Below are 27,379 nucleotides of genomic sequence, written 5' to 3'. Positions count from 1 at the left end.
AGTTCCAAATTTGTTTTCCAGAATGACTAGACCAATTCATAACTACAGCAACAGTTTTTCCCCACCTCTTCTCCAACAATTGCCATTTTTCTTTTTTTTTTCCAACTTTGCCAATTTGATAGTGTGAAGTAGAACTTCAGAGTTGTTTTAATTTGTACTTCTCTTATTAGTGACTTGGAGCATCTTTTCATATGGCTGTAGTTAGTTTGTATTTCTTCTTTTGATGACTGCTTATTCATATCTTTTGACCACTTATCTATTGGGAAATAGCTTTTATTCTCATTATATATTTGGACCAATTTCTTTTACATCTTGTATATCAGACCTTTGTCAGTGAGGTTTGCTACAAAGATTTTTCTGAGTTAACTTTCCCTTCTAATTTTAATTGCATTGATTTTGCTCATACAAAATCCTTTTAATTATATGTACTCAAAATTGTCTTTTTATCTTCTATTATGATTTTGTAATGCTAGGACTTATCTGATCAAAAATTATTCCCCTATCCATAACTGTGAAAAGTATCTCCTTTCCAGTTCCTCTAATTTGTTCATTTTTAATAGGGTGAAATTTGATAGGGCTAAGTATAAAATCCTATACTTAAGCAATTGTGTTTTTTTAATTTAAGATTTAAATTTTTTTTGTAATTCTGAACTTGACAATCATAAACAAACACAAGTATTTCCAGATACACAGAACAGAGAGGAATGTACATGAAACTGTGAATCACTATTATGTACAATAATTTTTAAAATAATATAGTAAATTCAACATGTTAGTTTCAAAGCTTGATACCACTATCTGATGGAGAGATGGAGGACTCATGGGGCAAATTGAGATCTACATTTTCAAACATAGCCAAGGTACAGATTTGTTTTCCTAAACTATGCTTATTTGTTACAAGGGACGTTTGTTTTTAATTTGGTGAGGAGAGACTTGTGAGGAAGAAGGGGACTAGTGATAGTGGTGCCAAAAAAAAAAAAGAGAGAGAATTGTAGCATTTTTTTTTAAGCACGGAAGAGAACAGGATGTTCAGAAGACAAACAAGCGATACAGTTTTGAAACTAACATGTTAAATTTCAAGTACATAAAGTTGAAGAGCTTTTGCACACACAAAATCAGTGCATTTATAATTAAATGGGAAACAGTTGAGTAGGAAAAAAATCTCAACTTTGAAAGACTTGAGAACTTTAACCAATGCAATGATTAACCACACAACTCTAGGAACATTTTCATCTTTTCTTACCTAGTGTCAATGCATTCCTCCTTGATATAAGGATCTGGGTACAGTTTTATGGTAAAATATTTGCGACATGTTTGGTCCTAATTCCCCAGAAGTCCTTGGGTCCCCTGAAATGATGCCTTAAGACTATTACAAGACAGCAATCACTGTATTAGTTATATGGCAAGAGGTGCAATACCTATGTTGTCCACTAGATAGTGTTCTAGTCCACCATCAGTACAGTGGCATCTTCAGTTTCTGGTTCATGAAAGGGAGTTTCCCTAAAAAGTTAGCCTACTGGCCACCAGATGGCAGTCAACCTGCAAATGCTTCTAACCCCCACCACAAGCTTAAGTTTTGGTTGTGGCTCTGAACCATTTAGAAAAATTCCTGCTGGCCAAGTCTGAAATAAATCTAAGGGATATAATGGAACCTTGTTCAAAATATTGAGCTACCAAATCCATGGGCCATAGGTAGCTCATGAACTCCCCACCTCATGTGGGCTCCTCTTTGGTTGTAGTCACTTGTATTCACAGGACTCAGATATTTAAAAGTTGTGATCTTGTAGTTTATTGTGGATACAATGAGGTGGAAAGGAACTCCATCAAGTGCTCCTATGGGAACATCTGCATCTAGCCATCTTCCAAACCACTTTTGCTTACTCTCCCAGGTATGCAAGTATGTCTGAGGGGACTTGACCATATACTAGTGGAAAAGCAATTAAAGAAAGAGGACTAGGGAAAGCAAACTTCTTTGGTGCACCAGTGCAATAGGATCCACAATAGCTGGTGGTCTCAGCAATCAGGATAGTTATTGCTTATGGTTCCTGGAATTCATCTTTGGATGTTATATCTTCAGGGCAAAATATTGGTTGCAGTTTCTATACCTCTCCATGTGGTCCTGGTCACTCACTGGCCCTTAGACCCATAACTCACATGGCAGCCTGGAAGCCAGACCAGGATCACAGGATATCCTTTTCTCCTACTGTTGGACTTTTTATCATAACAATCAGGAATTCACCGGAACCTTAGTTAGGAGGGGAGAGGTAGTTACTTATGCTCACATATGCCAAGAATATTCTCTGCCAATATCTCTCTCAGTCATCACCCCATTTCCCAGATAAACAATTCAAAGAGCTAAGAGAGTAAGCAGGAGTATGCTGGTAAATGTTTAACAACTGGCTTTCAAAAAAATGTACGTAGGACACACTTTTAAGTTTAAGCTGCATTTTCAACATTTTCTCCATCACTTTCTTCAGTTTAGATCAGCAAAGCAATAAATCAAGGCCTGACCCATAGCATTTGCCAATTTCCAGGTACAGATGCTCATGCTGAAAAATTAACAATTAACTCATAAGCCAGTTTGAACTGGTTCCAGCACATGCTTGGCACAAATTACATATAGTAGGAACTCTCACAATTTTTCTGGTTCGTACTCCCACTGAAATGAACTCTAGCAATGTCAATATCTGACTCAGTGTTCTTTTTTTTTTTCTTTTTATTCTGACCTTAATAGAAATAAATAAGATCAGCTTTTCCGTAAGCATTATAGAACAGAAGAAGATCATTATACACAAAACGGCAAATCTCTATTATGAAGAGCTTGTTAAAAATATGTAATAAACTCAATATGGAATTTTCAGTGCAGCCCTACTTGTCAATGATTCTTTCTGATCTTCTGTTCTCTTCCCTTTTTGGGTGGAGGGGGGAGTAGATGGGTAGGAAGAAATCCTATATCAACCTTTCTTCTCCCTCCTACTCCACCAACCTCCCAGATTGAAAAAAGAAAAACAAAACCCTTGTAATAAATATGGATAGTCAAGCAAAAACAAATTCCCACATTAGTCATATCCAAAAGCATTTATTAGTCTCCATCTCAAGTCCATCACCTCTCTATCAGAATGTGGGTAGCATGCTCTATCATCAGTCCTCTGCAATTGCGGTCAGTCAATTCACTGATCATATTTTCTTAATTTTTTCAAAGTTATTTGTCTTTACAATGTTGTCATTATTGCACAAATTATTGTCCTGGTTATGCTTATTTCCCTTTGCTTCAGTTCCTACAAGTGTCTCTGGGTTTCCCTGAAACTCTCCCTTTCATCATTTCTTTGGGCTCAATAGTATTCCATTAAAGTCATATACTATAACATGTTCAGCCATTTTCCAATTTATGGGCACTCCTTTAATTTCCAGTTCTTTGCCACTTCAAACATAGTTTTATATGTGTATGTCCTTCTCCTCTTTCTTTGATATCTTTAGAGTATAGGCTTAGTAATAGTATCATTGAGTCAAAGGGTATATACAGTTCAGTGATTTTAGGGGCGTACTTCCAAATTGTTTTTCAGAATGGAAACTAGATCATTTAACTGGATCAATTCATAGCTCCACCAATAGTGCATGAATATGCCTATTTTCCCATGGCTTTTTCATCATTTTTTTGGTCATCTTTGCCAACAAGATGTGTTGGCAACCTTAGAGTTGCTTTAATTGGCATCTTTCTAATTATTAATAATTTGGAGCATTTTTATATGGTTGTTGATACCTTAGGTTTTTTTCTTTTGAAAACTGCCTGTTCATAACATTCAGCTATTTATCTATTGGAAAAGTCTCTTATTCTTGTAAATTTAAATCGGTTTCTTTTATATTTCAGCTATGAGACCTCTGTCAGAGAAATTTGCTGCAAAGATTTATCCCCAAGTTAATGATTTCTCTTTTCGTTTTAACTGCATTGTTTTTGTTTGTGTAAAAACTTTTAAAATTTATATAGTCAAAATTATCTTTTTTCCCTTCTGTGTGATCCTCTTTATCCCTTTTTTTCATGAAATTTCCCCCTCCATAGTTCTCGTAGGTATTTTCTTCTTTGCTCCTCTAATTTATTTATAATGTGATATTTTTATATCTATGTAGTATGTCCCTCTGTCCCTCCTTTAAAATCAGGCAAGTCACATCTCCTCTCAGGGCTTTAGGGGGTAACTGTGAGCTGTTGGAGGTGTTTCTCTTCTCTACTACCATCTACTACTTGAGACCCTGATGACTATGGTTTTGGTAATGTTAAAAACCATGTGGCTCTGGTTTTATTAGGGACCATTTTAACTTAATATAGATTGGCTTCAGAGGTACAGCAAGAACCTTGTACAAATATTTTCCCTAAACACCTTGGGGCCACACTCTCCCCTACACCACTTTAGTCTCTGGTGAGGAAGAGAAAGAAAGAAGGCTCAACTCACTTCAGTTGCTACACAGAACTAGTTGCACTGAGTTAATGTCCAGATACAGCATGACATTTTCTTTATATTAGCTTGGCCTATCCATAAGCAATTAGTACAGGGGGTTCCAAAAGCCCCCAAGACTTTTCTTGAGATTTTTTGTATTTCTCTAAATATGTAGGTCTGTCTTTATTTCCACAAAGAGTGTTTTGTAGAAGTATTTGTATAGTTCTTGTGTGTAGCTTGCTAGGTAGAATATACCAGATAGTTTATACATTCTGTAGATGTTTTGAATGGAATTTATATCTTTCTGTTGGGTTTTGTTGGTAATGTACAGAATTGATGATGTTTATCTGGATTTATTTTACATCCTGCAACTTTGCTAAAGTTATTGTTTCACTTAATTTTTGTAAAGTTGTCATGCAGTGCAGATAAATACATATACTCCTTTCTTTTCCCACTCAGTAATTGCCAAAGATCTATCATATCTCATTTTCTAAAGTTCTGTTCAGGTCCTTTACTTCTTATTTTCTTTCTTCTTTTTATTATTTTTTTTGGTTAAATGTGTCTAGGCTTGAAGGTACATTGGGTCCCCAGCTACTATAATTTTATAGTCTATTTTTCCTTGTAACTCATTTAACTTTTCCTAAAGTATTTAGGTACTATGCCATTTGGTACAAGTATGTAAGTACTGGTGTTCATTGTCCATGGTGCCTTTAAGGATAACGTAGTTTTTCTCATTATCTCTTTTAAAATCAAGGGGTTTATTTTGCATCCTCATCTGTAAAATGGGAGCAATAATGGCACCTGCTTCCTAGAGCTGTTGTGAAGATCAAATGAGGTAATGGTTGCAAAGCACTTAGCACAGTGCCTGGCACATAGAAAGCACTAATAAATGTTAATTCACCCCTGATCCATGTAAACATCAATAGATACAACCTATGTAAGTAAAATATCTTTTGGGTCTTCAGTTATTTTGAAGAATATAAAGGAGTCCTGAGACCAATGTTAAAAGAAATCCTGGTTGCCCTGATTAATAAGGCAAACTCAGGTAAATTTTAAAGGATTTTATTTAGCATGCCAAGGCAGCAAGCATTGGGTAGGCCAGCTTTGATTCAAGCTGTGCCCTGCTTTTTATAGACAGCAGTAAGCAACTTCCATATAAGGGCAAAAGTATTAATTGGTTCATATAATTATGAGAAGATGGATTAGTGCCACCCAGCTCCTCCCTCATTACAGTATCATGGGAGATGAGATTAGTGAGCATGCTCCCTACCATTATAAACAAGGTTTTAAGATGGAGTTGCCCAGATCGACTCAGTACAAATAGCTGACTTTTCACACCAAAAGGTTTGAGTTGATTTAATGGGATAAAAAGTGAAGAATGGGCTCCTACAAAATTCCCTTGCCTGTCAGGAAAATTCTCCCTTTTTCAAAGGGCGTCAAGCATCCTTACCCACAGTTGTGTCTACCATCCCTCCTGGACCTACGCAGTCTGCTTGATCCACAGTACTTTGAAGAGACGGGTTCAGATTGTTCCTTGATGCATTTGGTTCCCTGCTATTCTATCTAACAGCAGTGAGGAGAAAGTCTGTGAATTTGTGCCCATGTTGCAGCCCTGAGCCACATTTCTTGCTAACATATATTTCCCTGCTATGTTTCTTTCTTTCCGCTCTTACTCCCTGAGATATAGGTATCTTTAAGGCTTTGTTTCCCTTGTGTGCTACTCTTTTTGATACTATCTTCAGGGACAGAATGATGCAGCGGTCTGGAGGTATCCTTCACTTCATCTGGTTTTGTCACTGTTTTAGCATCTCTCTCTGATGCTAGCCCTTCAATACATGTGCATTCTTCCAGAGCCATATGTATGTGCAAAATGAGAACAGGGTTAAGTTTTAGCAGCTAGATGATGAGTTCAGTTATAGACGTGTTGAGTTGGAGATGCCTTCCAGTTCTAGATGTCTAGCAATAAGCTGCTGTGAAATGAGGGCTCTGGGGAGGTTGAAGCTTCCTGTATAGGTTGGGGAGGCATCTACATAGAGATGGTGAATGAAGGCAAAGAAGTAGATGCAATCACTAAGGGATAGAAAAGAGAAAGAATTAAAGAGGGCCCAAACAGAAGCTTGTGGGTAATATAGTAGAAAGAACACTGGACTTGGAATCGAAAGACCTGTCTTTGAGTCCCTGGGCAAGTCAACCTCTCTGACCCTTAATTTCTTCATCTACCTAATGAATACGATAATGCCTGCTAACATCACAGGCTTGTTGTAAGAATCAAATAAGATAATATCTGTGCAAGTACTGTGTAAAGCATAAATAATTTTAAATATTTTGTCAGGCCAGCTATTTTTTAATCAAAAGCTTATCATTGCAAATTACTATTTATTAGTTTTAATGTTCCCACTTTGGTACTTTAATGGGTAGCCCTTTTATATTTCAGTTAATCAACAAGTACTTACGTATCTACTGTGATTGTAAATGAAATGTAATGGTTTTCTTTATTTCGTTAAGATTGGAGAACCAAAATACTTTACAACTTCAGACAGAAGAAAGGGTCAGAGATGTGAAGTAAAGCTATATGATGAAACAGAGTCTTCTTTTGCAATGCTATGGTAAACTGCCTTTCCTTTGAACCGTAAATGAAAACATAAATTAAAATAAAAGAATAAGATCTATTTAGTTATTTTAATGCTTTATATTACTAAGAACTAATTGTTAAAAATTAATCCCATCAAGAGAAAAGGTTTCCTTTCATAAAAAATTTCATTTTTTTGGCATAGGGAAGTTAAATAATGCCTTAAAACTTGAAGACATTCACATACTCACATATTTACTGTTCCTCTGAATATGTACTGTAACACTATTCTTAAAGTCCATTCTGTAGGACTATCTTATACTGAGGTAAGAGAGTCAAGAGTTAGAAGGACTCCTAGAGGTCATTTAGTCCAAATTCCTCATTTTATACATGAGGAAACTGAAGCCCAAAGAAGTCAAAGACCACACAAGTAGGAAGTAACAAAGCCAGAATTCAAACCCAGACTTTCTGCCTCTAAATCTAACATTCTTTCTACTGAAACACACCAAAATAATAAACTCTTTGAATATAGTTTTAAACAATTATTTAAAGTGAATTACAATTTATACCAAACAGTGTTTAGTGAGGTGTTTTAACGATTAGTGTACCCAGTTTTCCCTAGAACCTATCATTCTCTGGTAGTAAGTTACACTAAATTCACAGAAAGATGATGTTGTCAGAAATTTGATTCCAAAGAGGGATAAAATAACATTTAGAGCTAAGAGATTCTGATGAAAAAAGTCCTGAGTAGACTACAATCAATGATATGTAGAGAGGAGGTACATTAACTCTCACCAGGCTCTATGGCACCATTTAATCCACAGTGCCAATTGGGTCTTAATGGCCTGAAAAAGTTAATAATTAATTGCACATCATTAACTCTCAAGGAATGACAAGGCAGAGAGAAGAGTGATAAGTAATTAAAACAAAATGCCAAGAGAAAACATGTAGTTTTAGAATAAAAATACATTTATAATTTATGGGTCAAATATTCTATGACATAGATGAATGAATTCCCAGTAATACAGGAGAAAATTAAAAGATACTAGGCTAGGTATAACTTGAACATTCAGTAGCTTCCACTGGAAGGAAGGTGAGAATGTAGTTTACTACAAAAAATCAGTTGGAATGGGAATCAACATAGTGTGGAGCTATTTCTATACGTGTTCTTTGTGGGGTTATGGGGATTTTTGTTTTTTTAGCTTCAAGACAGTCTCAACTAAATATTAATGTGGTGTAGTGGATAGGGTACTAACCCTAGAGTCAGAAGGACCTAAGTTCAAATCTGGCCTCAGACACTTGCTGGCTGTTTGACCCTGGTATAGTGACCTAACCCTATTTGCCTCAGTTTCCTCATCTGTAAAATGAGCTAGAGAAGGAAATGGCAAACCACTCCAGTATCTTTAACAAGAAAACTCCAAAAGGGGTTATGAAGAGTCAGACATAACTAAAATTATTGAACAACAACAAAATATTAATGTAAGGAATAATTCTGCTAATGTTAGTATCAGCAAAATTGTATTAGATTTCAACAATTATACAAAGACAACGTAATAATATGAGCAGTTCAGTAGGATTGACCTCCTCTAAAGCTGTAAACAATATTATTTTATTAGTTTTTCCTAATTTATTTGTCCTTTTATTAATTTCCTTTTATTTAGCTGGGATAATGAATCTATTCTACTTGCACAGAGTTGGATACCACGTGAAACAGGTATCATACTCATAGCTGTATTTAATATTTTCATGTTGTTCTGACCCATAAGCATTAAGACAAATAATAAAATAATAGTCTTTCCCCCCCCCACAGTAATATTTGCCGCAGATATAAGAATAAGTTTTGATAAATTTCGAAGCTGTATGACTGCAACTGTCATCTCGAAAACCATTATTACAGCTAATCCAGGTAAAAATCTTCAAAATGCATTTCTGAAATTCACTTATTGTAGAGTCTAGTGATATAAATGAAGTTTGAATTTAAAGCGAGTCAAAAAAGTAAGTGTGGTCAATTTGATTGTTTTAACATTTCCATAATGTCTAATACTAGAATATTAGGGGCAGCTAGGTGGCACAGTGGATAGAATGCCAGCCTGAAGTCAGGAAAATTCGTGTTCTGGAGTTCAAATCTAACCTCAGACACTTACTAGCTGTGTGACCCTGGGCAAGTCACTTATCCCTGTTTCTCTCATTTCCTCTTCTACAAAATGAGCTGAAGAAGGAAATGGCAAAAACCACTCCAGTATCTTTGTCAAGAAAATCCCAAATGGGGTCATGAAGAGTTGGACACAACTGAAATGACTTAACAACAACAACAACAACACTAGAATGTTTTAAATTAACCAGTCCATTTCTTAAGGACCTGCTATGTTCTAGGCACTGTGCTAAGCACTGGGGATAAAAAGACAAAACCAATCCCACCTTTCAAGGAGCTACTGGGGAAAAGCAAACACACACACATACATAGATATTCACTAAAGGAAAAACTAGATTAATAATCTAAACCACATTAATCTGGGCTATTTGTAAATGGTAAAGGATTGTTGGGATCCATTTAAATGAATTTATAAAACTATTTGAGAGAGAAGGTCAATCTGAATTTTAAAAATCTAAATTATATTATTTAAACCAATGGTGTCAAAGTGAAATAGAAATTATCCTTGTGGGCTGCATATTGGCTTAGAAAACCATGAATTACATTATCTGTGTTGTATTGTATTTTGTTAAACCTTTCCCAGTTACATTTTAATCTCATTCCAGCAGCACTTCAGAGTTTTGCTGGCTGGAAGAGTTTGACACCTTTGCTTTAAAGTGAATGTAGCATTAGGATTGGCCTTTTCTTCCAAATCATAGAAATTAGTGTAATTTAACATTATTAGTCTAGTTTCATGAAAGATACTGTTATTGTTGAATCACTTCAGCCATGTCTGACTCTTCATGACCCCATTTAGGGTTATCTTAGCAGAGATGCTACAGTGATTTGCCATTTCTGTCTCCAGCTAATTTTACAGATGAGAAACTAGGGCAGAGTTAAGTGACTTGCTCAGTCACACAGCTGATAAATGTCTGAGGCCAGATTTGAACTCATGAAGATGATTCTTTCTGATTCCAAGCCCAGTGCTCTTATCCACTTAGTCACCTAGCTTCCTCATGCAAGAGACTGCACCTTTCATAAATGGCCATTGAATTGCTGAAAGAGGCAGATAAAGGACATATATGTAACAAAAACATCTTGAGACAGTTCTGAGGACTTAAGAGAATATTGCCCCTCAGATAAATATGCTGAGAGGAAGACCTGTCTGAAAATAGCGTAAAAGCATGAGTACTGACTGAAAATGGAGGGATACCATTGTTGTCCATCAGTTCATTTATGTTTTCATAAATATTTTCATGACTGTTTTCAGAGTTTTGTAGGATAGAGCTGAGAAACTACAAACCATAAAACTTTTGTGGGACTATGGGAAAATTATATGCAGAGAGTGTGTATATATGTTGTGTCTTGCCCATGTAAGTTATTTTGTGTCTGCATGAATGTCTAAATGTGGCTTCTAAGAAGGCAAGAATAGATATCTGTAGAGTCTCCTCTCCCAACTCTTCTCCAAGGGACACTTTGATTCCTGCCAGGAGGGGAGGTAGGAGGTTGGGGCCAGAAACTGGTCATTCTCCTCAGAGAGAGGGGGTACAAGTCTATAATTATATCTGTCTGCTCTCTTAAATATTGTGAGTCTAGGGGAAAATAATTTTTAGATTCAAGTTGTGCTATATCAAGTTGTGATCAATCTCCCTTAAAAGAGAAAGGGTGCCCCTAGTTTTATATCCAAAGGCTTGACTCCTTTCCCACCAAATACCAGTTCCACAATGAACACATATAGTAAATAGTGGGTAAATCCATTTACGCAAATCAATAGCAAAACAGAAATCAGAGAAAGTACATATTATAGAATATATAGCAATCAATATACAGAGAGTGAATAACAGCTCGACTAAGAGTCTCAGATCTCACTCAAAAGCAAATATCCTAAAGTCTTTTCTGTAGCTGGAAATAAGGATATCGTGGAAGTGTTGTCTCCTCTACATTTTGGTGTCTTCCTAGGGTCTCTTTCCCTTTGGGGACCTGAAAAGAGTCTGACAGCATGTCTTCTCTCTTGAGGCTGGAAGCCAAAACAGGATCTTTTCTCTCTAAAGTTCTCACCAGCTTCGCCCCTCATAAAGTCAGGCCAAGGGCACTGAGTAATCATTCTCCATCAATGAGGAGAGCCTTATGCTAATAGGTTTTGAACCACCAGTACCAGTATATGCTAGCTGGTGTTAAACTTGATTGAATAAGGATTTAGGGTAAACTTCAACCCAAGTTAGAGTTGTGTCATTAATGCACTAAGAGGGCCTGACTTGAGCGTTAGATTAGAAAATGTAAGTGATAGGAGATGAAAAAATAAGAAGAGATCAGAAGAATAAGATATACCAACTACCAGGAAAGAAAAAGTGATAGTGGAGATGGACCCCTGAGGCTTCAAAGATACAGAACAGAGGAGATTCAGATGAAATCAACTTAGAGAGTTGACTGAAATCTGATAGGTTTGAAGGAAGACTCTGTAACTACTAGAAGCAAATTGTGGCTATCTAAAAAGCTGACTGAGCTTGGGGTTCTTTAACCTAGTTTAGACCTTGGGACATGGTCCTTGTCATTGTCTTGAGACAAAGCCAAAGTGCTTTACAAATTTTATCTTGTTTTGTCTCCACAACAACCCTGGGAAGTAGATTATGTCTTTTTACATCAGAGGAAACTGAAGCAGACCAAGGTTAAGTATCTAGTCCAGGGTCACCGTGCTAGTAAATTTCTGAGACAGGATTTGAACTAAGGTCCTCTTGACTCTAGGTCTAGCTAGCTCCCTTATCTTCTGCAGCACCTGACTGAAAGCTCTACAGATGCTCTGGGAGCTGATTGGAGGAAAACAAAATTCTATTTCTGTGGAAAGGTGGCATGAGCGAGCCAGCCCTGGGCCAAAGAGTAGGGGTCTATGCCACTTATACTACACTTGCATTTCCCTTTAGTAAAAACTTTCAAAGCTATGATTATACATATATATATGATATACAAGTCTGATTTTGAATAGAAAGTATGGCCTACATTCAAACCACTACAACCATTTTAATAAGTAAATGTGTAACCTTTTGACCCAGCAATAACAATTTTAGTCCTGTACCCTAACAAGATAAAAGAAAGAGGAAAAGGACCCATATATAGACAAAATATTTATAGCAGCTCTCTTCATAATAGCTAAAAACTTGAAAAATGGATACCCATCTATTAGGGAATGACTAAACAAACTGTGGCATATGAATGTAATGGAATATCATTGTGCCATAAGAAATGACAAAAATGGACAATTTCAAAGGAAACTTGGAAGACCTCTATGAACTGATTTAGCATGTAATGAGCAGAAAACTAGGAGAAAATATTATACAATGACATAAAGAAAAACAACTTTGAAAGATTTTGGAACCCTGATCAATGCAATGATAAACCCATGATTCCAGAGGACTGAAGGTGAAACATGTTACTCAGCTTCTGCCAGAGAGGTGATGGACTTAGAATATGGAATAAGACATACATTTTTGGATATAACTAGAATGGGATTTTATTTTGCTGAACTATGAGGGTTTTATTTTTTTATTGTTCATTGGGGTAGGGGTCAAGGGAAGTGGGAGAGGCAGAGATAAATGCTTGTACAGAAAAATAATTTTAAAATGTGTAGTCCAGTAGCTACTTTAATTAGTACAGTGACCCAAGACAATTCCAAAAAGACTCACAATGAAAAATGCTATCTACAATCAGAGAGAGAACTGATGAACTCTGAATGTACACTGAAGCATTTTTTTTCACTTACTTTTTTTTGCCTTTTTTTCCTACAGGGCTAATATGGGAATATGTTCTGCATGTATAATTGATATAATATCACTTGTATAATTGATGTATAATTGATATAATATCACTTGCCTTCTCAATGCATGGTAGAGGGCCTGGAGGGAGAAAGAATTTGGAACTCAAAATTTTTTTTAAATGAATGTTAAATAAAGTATAATTATAAGGAAAAAAGTATAGTCCATCATTACTACTGAGAATGACCTATCTGCTAAATTTGACTTTGTTAATTAACCACCCTCTCCTCCTGACCACTCACTCACTTCTCTTATTTGGGATTTCAGGACACTTCTCTCCCCTGGTTCTTCTCCTACTTGTCTGACTAATGCTTCTCAGAATCCTTTGCTTATTTTGCTGATCTATGCCATGTCTATTAATTGTAGATATAAACCAAGGCTCCGTCCTGACTTTTCTCTATCTACGCTCTCTGTCTGTGACCTCATCAATGCATATGGGTTCAACTATCAATCAGATCTATGGATCTAGTCCTAGTTTCTGTTCTGAGTGCCATTTCCATATCATTCACTGCCTATTGGACATTTCAAACTGGTTGTCCCATAGACATCTCAAATTCCACATCCAAAACAGACCTCATTAACTTTTCCCCAAAGCACAGGTCTGATCATGTCATCCCCTACTCAACAAACTCCAGTGGTTGCCTCTTGCCTCTAGGATCAATTATAAATTCCTCTGCTTGGCATTAATGCTTTTGATACCTTAGCTTCTTCCTACCTTTACAATCTTCTTCCACTTTACTCCCTTCCTCAAACTCTGCAATTCAGCCATATTGACCTACTTGCTGTTCTGCCCACATAACTGTCCCATCTCCATGCCTTTTCACTAGAGGTTCTCCCTGCCTAGAATGCACCGCCTTCTCACCTCCACCCTTTAGAATCCCTGGTTTCCTTAAAGACTCAGCTCAAGTGCCACATTCTTTATGAAACTTTTTCTAGTTCTCCCCCTCTGCCCCCTAACCTCCCACCAAGTTTCCTTTCTGAAACTACCTTGTATTCATTTTGCATATATGCTGTATATATTTGTCTGTATGCATGTTGTCTCTCCCCCCGTTAGAATGTAACCTTCTAGAATGTAACCTTGGACTGTTTAGCTTTTGTCTTTCTATCCCCAGAACTTAAAATAGTCCTCGGCACACAGTAAGCCCTTAATAAATTATTATTCGTTGATTTTATTTCATTTGTTTTGAGAGTAGGTCTCCCTATCCTACCCAGTCAGGAAACTGTAACAACCATTCACAGCCAGGATCCCACTATTGATGTGCTAGAAAGTTTTGACCTGTCCCATTTCTGGACCAGTTTGCTCCTCCTTAGTCATTCTAGTCATCCCCTGCCAAGGTTCCCCATATTGGTGCCAAACTTAGCATGATAACCAGATCATCTTAGTACACTGTAGCTGAGATCTCCTGAGATCCAATATTTCAGCCTCCTCAGCAGTGGGCATTACAGATGTTAGCCACTACACCTGGTTGCTGATTGGTTTGTGAATATCCTGTCATAGTAATCTTTCTTTCTATATCAAATAATGCTTATTTCAAATAAAATCCAGGTGTAATATAATTATGTTTTGTGAAAGACCATTCTATATTAGTAACTTTTTTAATATAGTTATCACAGAATTTGATTTTCTATAATAAACAGCAAATTATAAATAACAAATGCCTGCATAAAAAAACAAGTGATAATTTTTATTAAGAACTTAAAATATATCCTACAAATTTAATTTCACAATCAAATTTTTTCTAGCTACAATTTTTAAAAGTTTATTATTGCTTTTTTTCTGAGTGAACATTTTAGGAGCTCTTGAAACATTTTATCCTCATTCTAATTTCTGCAGTTAGCTAGCTATATGATATTTTGGATTAGAAGAAAACTATATGGGAAAGGTAAGGTCCTCCTAGATGTCCTAGACAAGTTTTCTAGTTGACGCTTGTTAATTTGATTTATGTTTTTGTATGTCTTCATGTTTTTACTATCCAGGTTATCCAAGAAGCAAAATGTCTAGGCAGCTAGGTGATACAGTGAATAGATTGCTGGATGTGGAGTTAGGAAGTTCAAATCCAGCCTCAGACATTTACTAGCTGTGTGACTCTGGGCAAATCACTTCATCTCTACCTGCCTTAGTTTCCTCATCTATAAAGTGAGGATAATAATGGTACCTACTTCCTAGGGTTGTTGTGAGGATGAGATTGTATTTGTAAAGCGATTTGCAAACCTTAAAGTGCTATATAGACACTAGCTATTATTTCTATTTAGTGGGCTGCATTTATTTATGTTATTTTTCTTTGTTAAGACACACCAGAAGCTAATATCCTATCAAACTTTGCACGAGAAAATGCAGAAGCAACAGCTCTAGATGATGAAATCGAGGCTCAATTAAAAGAATCCATAAATTGTAAGTGATTCTTTAAATGTTCCTTGCATTTTTTGACAGTCCAAAATCTTAGTTTTTGAAGTTTGGTTTGACATAAGAGGACTTTTAATTACAGCAAAGGAAATCATATTTATATTTTATAATTACATTATCTTACCTAAATGAGGTAATATTACTAGAGTCTTCTATTTATTATTATCTGTAATGTAATTTAAGTATTCTGTTTAGTCTTATTTCTCACTTATGTGAAGCTGACTGGGGTAACAGAGTAGAGATACATTTCGCTTTGCCTCCAATTGAAACTTCCTAACAGAATTTAATAGATCAAAAGTCTCATCATTAAAGGGAACACCGATTGACACATCTTGTCATCTCAGAAGACCAACAATTGAATTGACCTAGAAATGAAACTAATAGTTTATCACATAGATTTGGTCACCTTGAGCTATGCCAAAAACAAATGCTATTGCTTTTTCTTTATATACTGTAGCATGTTCCATGCCAACTCTTTTTGCTGTTGGACCTCATAATTACCAATTGGTCAATATTTAGCAGCCATCTTATTATCCACAAGGAATGATTGGCATAGCATGGTTGTATTTGAGTGTGAAAAAATAATTTAAAAGATGTCAGGTCATTTCGACATAGTTCAATAGCTACATCAAGAATTCTCCATGAGATCCAAGTACATACTTTGGAAGTGAGGTGGACTCTGTTGATTTTTGTTTCTATACTTGCTTCTTTAAGGGCTGCCAAAATCATCCAACCCAATGTCCTACTGCATGGAAACATTTTTTAACATGATCAGTGTGCCATATCAAAATTATTCCAAAATATTACAAAAAGAAAGCTTAGCTGGTGTGTTTTTCCACATTGAATTTTCCTGTTTTTCTCTTTCTTTGTCAATTTCTGCTTCAGTCTGGTTCTATCTCTCGTGTACACTGTTACATGACTATTTTATATCAGGCTGTTCTTGCCCATCTCTATCACTATCCCTGTTGTTCTAACTTCTTATCCTATAATCTTCTTTCCCAAACCCAAGATCCCATTCCCTATTCTTCTGTCAAGCTTTCCTCAATAATGCTTATTCCCACAGTTGACAAGCAAATTACATTCATAGCATTAGTATCTATTCTTATAAAAACTTTTGTTTCTCTCTAGTACCATTTCTAATTTCTTCTTAGCAAGAAAGAGGAAGACAAGTGGGAAAAAATGGAGTTTAGAGACATTTTTTAAAGTAATGTTACAGTGTGCTTGAAAGCAATCATATGCAGTCTTAGGACTGCACACTTAAATCAATATTCAAATACATTAAATAAATGATCATGTGTCATACTAGCATATAGGTTAAGTGGTACATAAAAATCTCATATACTGAAAGTAGCAACAAAAATGTGAATATTTTAGGGTATCAATAATTTATAAAATAGTACTCTGGGGAGAAGATAGAGTTAATGTCCATCTGAGAGTACCTTATTGCATTCTTAATGAGCAGCATATACAAAAATATAGTGAAATATTTTGAAATAAAAATATAATCAATTTCAATATAATTAATAAATGTTAACATTAGTTTGCTTTTTCATTTTACATATGCTATATTAAAATTTATTTTGTTTTTAATTTTGTTGTTAGAAATGATGGAGTGACATATATCTTTTTACTTTTAGTACAGACAATAGTTGATGTGTATACAGTAGAACAATTAAAGGCAGTAGCCTTGAAGAATGAGGGAAAAACTTACCCTTTCTATGGCATCCTTTATGCTTACATTTCTACACTGAACATTGATAATGAAACTGTGAAAATAGCACGAAACAGATGGTAAGCAGCCAAGTTATTTTTAGTAGATGTATTTTGTCTGAAAAACAAAGATGTATTGTTAAAATATAATGGGAGTTATAGAAAAGACAAATAAATTATTTGACATTGAAGTAAATGAGTGAATAAATGAATTAAAAAGCATTAATAAAATAAGAGTTTACTATGTAAAAAGCACTGCTAAGCTCTGGAAACAAAAATAGAAGTCATTTCATGTTTCAAATGATCATTCAGAAAATACTATATAATGGCTAACTAGTTAAATTCAAACATTGTCATATATTTTAGAAGTCTATAATCTTAATGAATAAAAGAATAAATAAATATTGACAAATGTTTTATATGGAGTGATGTACTTTTAAAAACTTAGTATATGATCATTTTGTTTTCCATATCTTGTGGCATATTTAAAAAAAAACAATGAAAAATATCATAATTTCCCAACCTTTGTTTCGTAAACTATGTTCACAAAACTTAAGCTCTAGGATGTTTTATATCTTGGTGTAAAAGCACTTTCCAAGAAATGCCAGGCTTAAGAGGGGAAAATGTTATTTAGAAATTTGCCTACAGATTAAAACCATGGTAAATTTCAAACCTGTGCAAAAACATTTTCTGAATTTGTATTGAAATTGGGAAAGTAGAGGTTGCTGTCCAGAGACAGATGTTGGGGGGGGGGCGGGGTGTAGGTGAGTGTGTGTATGTAGACTTTAAAGTTTGCCAAGTTTTTTATATACATCAATTCATTTGAGACACATACCAACCTGTGGGGTTGGTACTTTGGGTATTATAGTTATCCCTGCCATGTCTTGGGGGTTAGGGGCATGGTTCCCCCAACTCTCATCTGGAAAGTCTGTGTAAAATTTTTTGGCCCTCTCTTCCTACCAGAGAAGTCTTCTAGCTTTGCAGATTTTCTTCTCTTTTTTCTTGATATTATATAATACTGTACATGTATTTTATGCATTTCTAAGTTTCTAAACTTTTTCTGGGTCATCTGCTGACCTTTGCAAGTCATCTACGGCTTCTGCAAAACTCCCCCAAAATTCCCATTTAATTTCATATGCTGACCCACGATATAGCGAAACTGTAATGGGGAAAGTCATGATATGAAAGGGTTAACTGTATTATTATCCCCATTTTTCAATGAAGAACCTGAAGGTCAGATCACTTGTCCATGGTCTCATTTGAACTTAGATTTTCCTGACTTCAAGTCTAGCATTCTATCCACTGCACCACACTGCCTCAGTGTCCATAGCTGAGAATGCATAACTATTAATCAACAAGTATTTGTTGAATGTTTATGTGCGTCTGTTGTTTCCCTCAAGGAACTTGCAACCTAGAAACAAGCCTAACACACATAAATAAACAGGATAATATGAGCCTTAATATAATTAAGTGTGTACCTGAGTGGCTTTGGCTTATGTATGTTATAGAAGTTCAGGACAGAATAAGACCAGTGAGAATTAAAAGGGCTAGAAAAGGTTTCCTAGAAGGTTCAGAACTTGAGTTGATTGTAAAGCACCGGCTAAACAGAGAGAAGTTAATCCATCCACGGAGAAGGAACAACATCAATAACTATTTAGAAGCAAGTACAGGTATGACCCAGATTTAAACAGGAGATTTCAATTTAGAACAAAATATATTTTGAATAAAACATACTTGTTAACCTTATCACACCATAATATTCCATTACATTCATTTACCACAGGTTTGCTCAACCTTCGCCTGTTAATGCACAAGTGTTTTATTTCTAGTTTTTGTTATCATAGATAATGCTGCTATGAATATTTTTGTACATGTGGCTTTTCTTGCTGTCTGTAACATCTTTGTGTTTTAATGCCTGTAATGGAATCTCTGGGTCAAAAACATAGGATTAGGAACCAGACCTGTAATAAGAAACTTCCTCTGGATAAAGAAACTTCTTTTACTAATGTGGGTTGGCACCTTCTCTGCAGTTTAAAATCTTAGAGAATTGCTTGGAATACAAAAGATTAAGTGACCTGTCCTTGGTCACATAGCTAGGTATATCAGGCAGGTTTTCCTGATTCTAGACTCTATCCCCAGTGCCGAAGGATATGAACAAATTAGTAATTTTTCTTACATGATTCTAAGTTATTTTTAAAGAACAGTTGATAAAAACAGTTCATAACTCCATCCATAGTGAATTTATGTGCCTAATTTTTTATAGCTCATCAAATGAATTTTTTTCAACTTTTATCATCTTTGCTAATTTGATGACTATGAGGTAATTGTTAAGTGTTATTATCAGTTGCATTTCTCTAGTCTTTAATAATTATCATTATTAATGATTATCAGGTAATAGTTTTTAGTTTGTATTTATTCTTTTAAAAACTTTTTGTTCTGGCTAATACGGAAACATTTTGTATGACTTCATATGTATAATGAGTGTTGTATTTCTTGCCTTCTCAATGAGTGGGGAAGGGTTAGAGGGAGGAAGAGAATTTGAAGCTGAAAACAAAAAAAAATTAAAACATAAAATCAAACCTTTTTGTTTATCTCTCTAAATATTTATAGCAGTGTTTTTTTGTAATAGCAAAGAATTAGAAACAAGTAGATGCCATCAACTGGATAGTGGCTAAATAAATTGTGGTAAATGAATATACTATTCTGTAAGAAATGACAAATGTGGTTAATACAGAGAAGCATGGAAAGATCTATATGAACTGCTGCAGAATGAAATAAACGGAGCCAAAGAAAAATATGTACACAAATACTACAACAATATAAGCAGATAGAATTATAAAAATCATAATAAATCAAAAGAAAATATTGCAAAATTATAAAGAACATGCATGGTCCAAGAGGAAAAACTGTGAGAAGAAACTCCCACCCCATCCCTTGACAGAGGTCGAAGGTCCACAAGTGTTATACATGATATATATTTTCAAACTTTTTCAATATATTGATCCTTTAATGCTAATTTTTTCTTTTTTTCCTTTTATTTGTTTGTCTTAAAAATACTGTTTGTTATATAGAATGGCCCTCTAGAAGAGAGGATGGTAAGGATATGAGGAAGGGAAATTATACTATTAAAAAAAAGACAAAAACTTACTTTAAAAAGAGAAGTCAAGTAAAACCTTAAAAGCTCCGTTTAGTTTATATTCTTTGACTATTTACCTGCTGAGGAATGGTACCATATAATTGTATGGATTTTTGTTAGTTCCTTACAAATTTTCTGTCAGAACTTTATCAGATCCATTTAGTGCAAAATTTTCCCCAGTAGGTAGGTATCTTTTCTTCTCATTCTATTTGTGCGAAAGCTGAAAACATTTTTTAGGACTCTATAAAGGAGAACATCTTGATAATATTAGCAATTTCGGCCTTTAAGGAGTATTTCAGGAAAATTATTTAACCCACAGTGTATCCCAATACAAGCAATAATTGTGTTGTACTCTAATTTTGTTAATTTCTGGGGACAGTTTCTTAATAGCACCCTTTGACAGTGGAAGTTTGAGTCAGTATATGTAGGTGAAGATTTAGCTGAGGCTCAGATAGATTAGATTACTTTTGTTAATGGTCACACAGGGAATGGCAGCAGCAAATTTGAACTCAAATCTTTCCTAACTCCAAGTCTGGCACTCTATTCACTGTACTTAGTATCTGGAAAGTCTCACCTCTTCTACTTAAGGTATGATGTTGGGCAAGTCATTTATCTCTAGGGTTGTTTTCTTATCTATTTCTTCTTATTTGTTAATAATTGCTCCTTCTATCTCACAGGATTGTAGTAAAGGTCAAATGAAATTATGAATGCAAAACACTTTAAAATTGTAAAATCCTATAGAAATGTAATAATAATAGCTAATGTGCATCATGATTTATAGTTCACAAAGTACTTTCCTGTGATTATGGCTATGATTAATTTTGGACCTTTGATTTCATTGGGGTAGGAAATTTGCTGGTAAGGAAGTGTTCTTCACTTATGCAAATCAGTAGCTTATAGTGTTAGAGAGTTGTGTGGGCCATTGAGAGATAAAATGACTTACCCATAGTCATTCATCCAGTTTGTGTCAGAGATGGGGTCAGATCTTTCTGATTTCTGAGGACAATTCTTACTGTATCCCACTACTTACCATTAATTTTTCTTTTGCTCTCATGCCTATGCCACTTAAGGGCAGGAATGTGAGGAATAGAAAAATCCACTAAAACTGCTTTTATTTGTCTTTAAACTTTTCTTTTTGGCCTTAAGTAGGAAAAAAAAAAAGCCTTAATGCAAAGGGATATTGCCTTTAGTTGTCCTAGACTCTCTTAGTTCCTAGGGGCATACTGCTTACTCTGTCTCTCCTGAATAAGAGGTGAACATAAGGCCTTTTTCTCTTAGTTCAGCTGAGATGAAGCTGGACTTTTTCAATACAAATGTCTAGTTACCTTAGTAAGCTAAGGAAAGGGGAAACAAATACAAAAGAACCAACATTAGCGATTTCTTAAACTTATTCTACCAAAGTCTAGCCATAGATTCAGTTGTCTAATAATGCTTCCCTTAACACCTCTTAAATTGGAGTGGTAGAAGGAAGGCATTTGTCCACATCTTGGTTAATATAGATAAAGTGGAGCTTAAATTTATATGATACTTTATACTTTATAAATGTTTAGTAGGCTACTAAAAGTTAGAGACAGCAGATCCCATCTGTATTTGGTCTCCTCTTTTCTTTCTTTATAACTCTTCTTCTCACTTCTATTCTGTGTTTTTTTCCCCTAAAAGACTGTATTGGAGAAATGTTCAGAGCAAGTTAAAAACATTGTCAACAATCAAACATTCTAGTCAGCTTTGACTGTCAGGGGTTTGCAGTGTTGTAATACATATTTCATTTTTTCCATTTTTCTGTCTCTTACAGTTCAGGCTGTGGTTATATTGTAAGTGAGGCATCCAGCACTTGTACATCTCCATTCTGCAACAAAGATTCTTCAGGACATAAATCTGTATTTCTCAGCTTTGATTTGCTGATTGACCTCACTGATCACACAGGCACTCTTCATTCCTGTAGCCTTACAGGAACTGTTGCTGAGGAAACTCTGGGCTTCACGGTAAATATAAAAAGAGTTTATAAATATTCTCTATGTTCTTCCAACATGGCTAAAGATATTGATCAGGTTATTTTAACACATTAGACAAATGCATTCATATGTAGGATGACCTATTTTAAATAAATTCTTTTTAAAGTCACACTGGGCCAACAATATACATATATTATGATCACATTGAACACAGTGACTGAGGCCTTGGGTCAAAAAAGAAAATTAAGATTAAAAATAATTCTCAGATAACAGTGGGTAAATTATGAACATGGGTGAATTACACTAATCATAAGGTAGGTTGAAGTATTGATATTAAGTTTCTTGAAAAAGATAACTATGAGTTTCCTATGTGGAATCTTATATAACATAACTAGCAAATATTAGGGTATAATTAATTAGCGTACTTGGGCATGGGCATTAGTTTCTTAATGTAAAAATTTCCCATGATATTTTTCAGCACATCTTTGTTTCAAATGTTGTTTCTTCCGTATTAAGGGGAAACATTTCCATATTGAGCATCCTGATTGGCTGCCAGTGAGTCAGTCCCTCTTCAGGTTCATTACCTTCTTTACATTCCTTTACTTACCACCCTTATCAGAAGAACTGATCAAAGATCAGTACAAATAAAATTCCATTTCCAGTTAATAATCTTAAGTTTCATATTATCTTCATGTTACAGTTTCTTTCTCTGTATATTTAATATATGTTTGATCTTTTTTCTAAAAATAGGTTCATGAATTTCTTGCCCTAACAGAAGAACAGAAAACAACAATAAAATGGCAATTTCTCTTGGAAAGAAGCAAAATTTATTTAAAAGTTGGTAAATTTTGTGGCCATATTTTACATTATAAATCCAAGCAAGTTCTAGTAACACATAAGTGCATCCTTCTTGAATGAACTGAATTTGCATAATTGTTATATATGGACACAGTAAATCAGGCAATTGTTTATTTTAATGATGCCTGATACTCAGGTGTACAGAACTATGCATGAGCTAGAACACAAATGGAAGGATGAGCATTTTCCATTAACCTGAAGAAAATAAATAGATCAACAACAACAAAACTATCTCCTCAAATATCTTAACCCTTAGTAAAATAAATAATTAACAGGCACATACTGGAATCAGCCATGCTAAAATCTTTAACCTCTAGCTCTTATAATAACACTTTTTAAACAACTTGCTGTCATTTAAGGAATCTGTCATCAGACACCGCAGCCCGCTGCCCTGAGGAACATAGCCAGGTCTTAGCTCCTCCCTTGGGTCACTGGGGTGTATTGTTAATGATTTCTTAGTTATCTCATGTTGCCCTTGAGCCCAGGGGTAACCAAGTAACCATCTAGTAAGTTCACACTATAAACTGCATCTTTCTGTGGTGTGTTTATGGTGTGCTTCCCATAAGGTATAGAAGGTCACTTTTGTTTTAAATGTCCTACAATAATATGACATTAAATGATCTTAAGCAGCTGCCTTTACATTAAAAGTAGTAGGGAATTCAATTCTCTGCCTTGCATTTTCTGTTGTAGTCTGATTCCCAAAAGATCCCAGAAATTGCATAGTAGAAAACCCATGCTGTTTCAAATCTCTGTTACACACAAATAGAGAAAGAACTGATAAATGCAAGATAAGCCTATTTTAAAGCAACAGTGTATTTTATCTTGCTATCATATCCTTTAAGAAGAGAATACTGATAGAAGTTCCTTGAGACAGGGACTGTTTCATTTTTGTTTTTGTTATTTCTAATACAGAGTTCTGCATACAGACTTTAATAAACATTGAATTCAACTAAATAGTCCCTATTTCAAAAGTAAGCACTCTTCCCCAAAAAAATTTTAGATAGAGCATTTTCAGTTTGGCAAACAGTAGGTGCTTAATAAATGTTTATTGACTGACTGTAGGAACTTGTCCCCTTGATAAATATTCTCTCTCTGTCTCTCTCGCTCTCTCTCTCTCTCCCTCTCTCTCTCTCTCTCTCTCTCTCTCTCTCTCTCTCGCTCTGTCTCTGTCTCTCACACACCACACACACACACACACACACACACACACACACACACACATACACATACACATCTTTAATCTTTCCCAGCTCCTTCCCTGCTGCCCTTTTTTGAGTGTTTCCTGTCCTTAAACAACCTTCACTTGTGTACTAATCTTTCTCTTGAGCTTCTATGCCACATCATCAACTACCTAGTTAGCATTTCCACCTGAATATCTCAAAAGCATCTCGAACTCAACATATTTAAAATGCAATTTATTATCTTCCTACCTAAGTCCTTCCCTCCTCCAAATTTCCCAATTTCTGTTGAGAGAGCCACCATCCCCAGCTTCACAATTCTAGAGTCATCTTCAACTCTTCACTTTTTCTCATTACCATATGCAGTCAGTTACCAAGTCTTATTCTCTCTGCAGTGTCTTTGGCATCCATCCCCTTTTCTCTACTCATGCAACCAGCAGTCTAGTTGAGGCCCTCATCACCTCTTTAACTGACCATCAAAATAGCCTCCTAATTTGTCTCCCTGCTTCCTGTCTCTGTCCTTTATAATCCATCCTCCACAAAGCTGCCAAAATAATGTTGCTAAAGCACAGGTCTGAACACGTCACTTCCCTGGTTGAAAAGCTTCAGCAACTTCCAGTTGCCTCTAGGACAAAGTACAAACTCCTCAGCTTGGCATTTAAAACCTTTCATAGCATGGCTCCAACCTGTCTTTCTTGAATTATTTCATATTACTCCTCTTCTCTCACCAAGCTGGTCTACTTACTGTTTTCTGCATTTTTCATTCTTTATCTTACCTCTGAGTCCCTTCGTGGGCAGGTCTCCTAAACCTGGAAGGCACTCCCTTCTCACTTCCACTTTTTAGAATCCTTAGCTTCCTCCAAGCCTTTTTCAGACTCCACACCCTTCAGGAAAGCTTTCCTGATCTCCCTAGTTCTTAGAGGTCGTTTCCACCTAAATTCATTGTATTTACTTTCCTATGTAAATGTTGTATCTCACCAGGGGAATGTAAACTCCTTTTTAGAAAGGACGATTTTTAATTTTGTCTTTGTACACCCAAAAGCTAGCACAGGGCTTGATAAATGTTTATTGAATTGAATGGTTGCACTCCGAGGTACTTTAAAAGGGATGTAAATTTAAATAATTTCAAAATACATGCTGGCAACAGGTGCATCCTTTGGATAAACTAAGTATTGATCTAGTTAATATTTTTATTATGAATTATGTTGTTTCATTTCATTTTATTTTTTAAAGTTTTATCGATGCCTTTTGTTTTTATATCAGTCTTTTCTACTTTACCCTGACCCTGACCCCCACCCCCCACTCATTGAGACAACTCTTGTAAGGAAATTAAATAATTTAACAGAACCCACATATCAACCCCACGTGACAATATGCATAACATTCCATATGAAGTCCCCCAAATCTTCAACTAAAAGAGAGAGGTACATTTTCTCATCTCTTTTCCAGGGTCAGAATTGATCGTTATAATTATAGGGGTTTATTTTATCAGTGGCTATGTATAATTGTGTTGTTTTAAATGTAATAATGGGATCTTGATGTCTATAGGATCTGTGTTTGCATTGTGGTGAGAATGTATGTTAATGCTTACAAAGTTTACCATACAGTTCTTCAAATACAAGAGAATAAAGTGGTTTTCTTTTTTTCCCATACAGTTTGTGTTATCACCCAAGGCAAGAGGTGGACTGAGAACCTACGTGCTTTCATGTAAGCTTGCTGATCCTATTGAAGCCAGTAGGATGTTGTCAGGAAAAAGTAATACATTAGAAAATCTGAAAAGCTACTAAAAGTTTCACCTACTTTGAAAAAGGAATATGTTTTTTAAAAAGTGAAAAAATATTTGTTTTAAAAAATATTTAAATTGTACTTTGTCCAAATATTATTTCTTATTATTGTGGTAAATTCTTAGGTTTCCCTCCTGTAGATTAAACTCTTTGTTTAAGGCTAGTCTTTACAGGGTTGGACAGAGAGGAAAATGGCCACAGAGCTCATATTCTCTGAAATTCTGTCTACTGGTTTAGGTACCATATTTCTTCCAAAGGGCATATTCACTAAATTGGAACATGTTCATTAATATTAATAAACCTTACTGATCTTTCCTACCAGAATGTGTGAGCTCTTTTTCCTAGACACTTTGTGCTTCTCATATCCTCCACCCTAACCCTCAGTCCTTTATCTTTCCAGAAGAAAAACTTTAAAGCTTAAAATCTTATTTCACTACAGAATGGATGTGGCTTTCTAAAGCAGAAAAATAATATCTGTAACATGGAAAGAGAATTGTCAGTGTCAGAGTGAAAGTGGAAATAGTCCATGGACAGTATGGTACAACTAGTTTGTCAGTACTTTCCTGGGGGAGGGGGGGCGGGGCAGGGAATCTACCTTCTGTGATGGCAAAACAGAATTATCCACATTTTGCTGAAGGTTTGATGACTTGCAGATTTACATTTAAGAGTCTGAGTCACCTGGGAGGAGACTGGCTTCAAAAGTTTTACTAGTTTAGAGTAGTGCTGTAGTCCCAGGAACTTTAAAGGTTTTGAAAGTTCCCAAGGATATTAAATTATGAGCCTCTCTTAAACTCAGTTTTTCTCATACCTACACTAAAGAAGTTGGTCAGTTATGGACAGCAATACAGAACTTGTGTTCCACTGTATATGGCTCAAATTTGGAGGATCAACTACTATAATCAACATTATCCCACAGTCCGTAAAAATTATGTCAAAATTTGGGAGCCAGTAATTCAAAAGTTATTACTTCATCATCAAGACCAAATGTGTAAAGTAAGTGAAAACCTTTTATAATCTTAGTGTTGACAGACAGAATTTGTAGTCAATTTATCAATGAGACCATGCTTTATCATGTTTTTGTAGTATGTCATATTTTGGGGTATATAATTGTTTCAACAATTTGGCTAGCAGCCGCTGTGGGGGTGAAAAAGGAATACAAGCCCAACAACAGGAATGCTGCAAGCCCAGGTTCTTTTGATCTGCTTTACTAAGGAAAGCAACTTAAGGGGTTAACAATCTTTAATCCAACATACAAATATCATTCACTCAGCTCAGGGGGAAAAGCCAGCACCCTGAGCTTCAGAGCAAATACAAACAAATTACAAACATCAGCAGACAGACCTTGTCTGATTCAAATCTCAATGCATAGTTACCAGAGTTTAACAAAGTCCCAACATCTGGGTTTACAAGCTGGAGGGCTC

At 35.4% G+C, this 27,379-nt stretch overlaps 1 protein-coding gene across 3 annotated transcripts in view; it reads left to right on the top strand.

Annotated features, from left to right (window-relative positions):
- The window catches only part of MEIOB (meiosis specific with OB-fold), a 50,594-nt gene extending 24,314 nt beyond the window's left edge, over positions 1-26,280 (top strand). The window contains exons 7-14 of one of the 3 annotated variants that reach the window (XM_036739350.1): positions 6,936-7,036; positions 8,661-8,713; positions 8,810-8,905; positions 15,227-15,328; positions 16,978-17,131; positions 21,979-22,168; positions 22,889-22,975; positions 25,830-26,280. In XM_036739350.1, coding sequence (XP_036595245.1) covers positions 6,936-7,036; positions 8,661-8,713; positions 8,810-8,905; positions 15,227-15,328; positions 16,978-17,131; positions 21,979-22,168; positions 22,889-22,975; positions 25,830-25,961 — 915 coding nt within the window. In that variant the 3' untranslated portion in view covers positions 25,962-26,280. The remainder of the gene's footprint in view (positions 1-6,935; positions 7,037-8,660; positions 8,714-8,809; positions 8,906-15,226; positions 15,329-16,977; positions 17,132-21,978; positions 22,169-22,888; positions 22,976-25,829) is intronic. The other 2 variants (XM_036739349.1, XM_036739351.1) reach the window with 2 other exon arrangements.
- The last annotated feature ends 1,099 nt before the right edge of the window (positions 26,281-27,379 follow it).

This window comes from Trichosurus vulpecula, chromosome 9 (assembly GCF_011100635.1).
Source record: "Trichosurus vulpecula isolate mTriVul1 chromosome 9, mTriVul1.pri, whole genome shotgun sequence".
Classification (NCBI taxonomy): domain Eukaryota; kingdom Metazoa; phylum Chordata; class Mammalia; order Diprotodontia; family Phalangeridae; genus Trichosurus; species Trichosurus vulpecula.
This window is presented reverse-complemented; position numbering and strand designations above follow the sequence as displayed.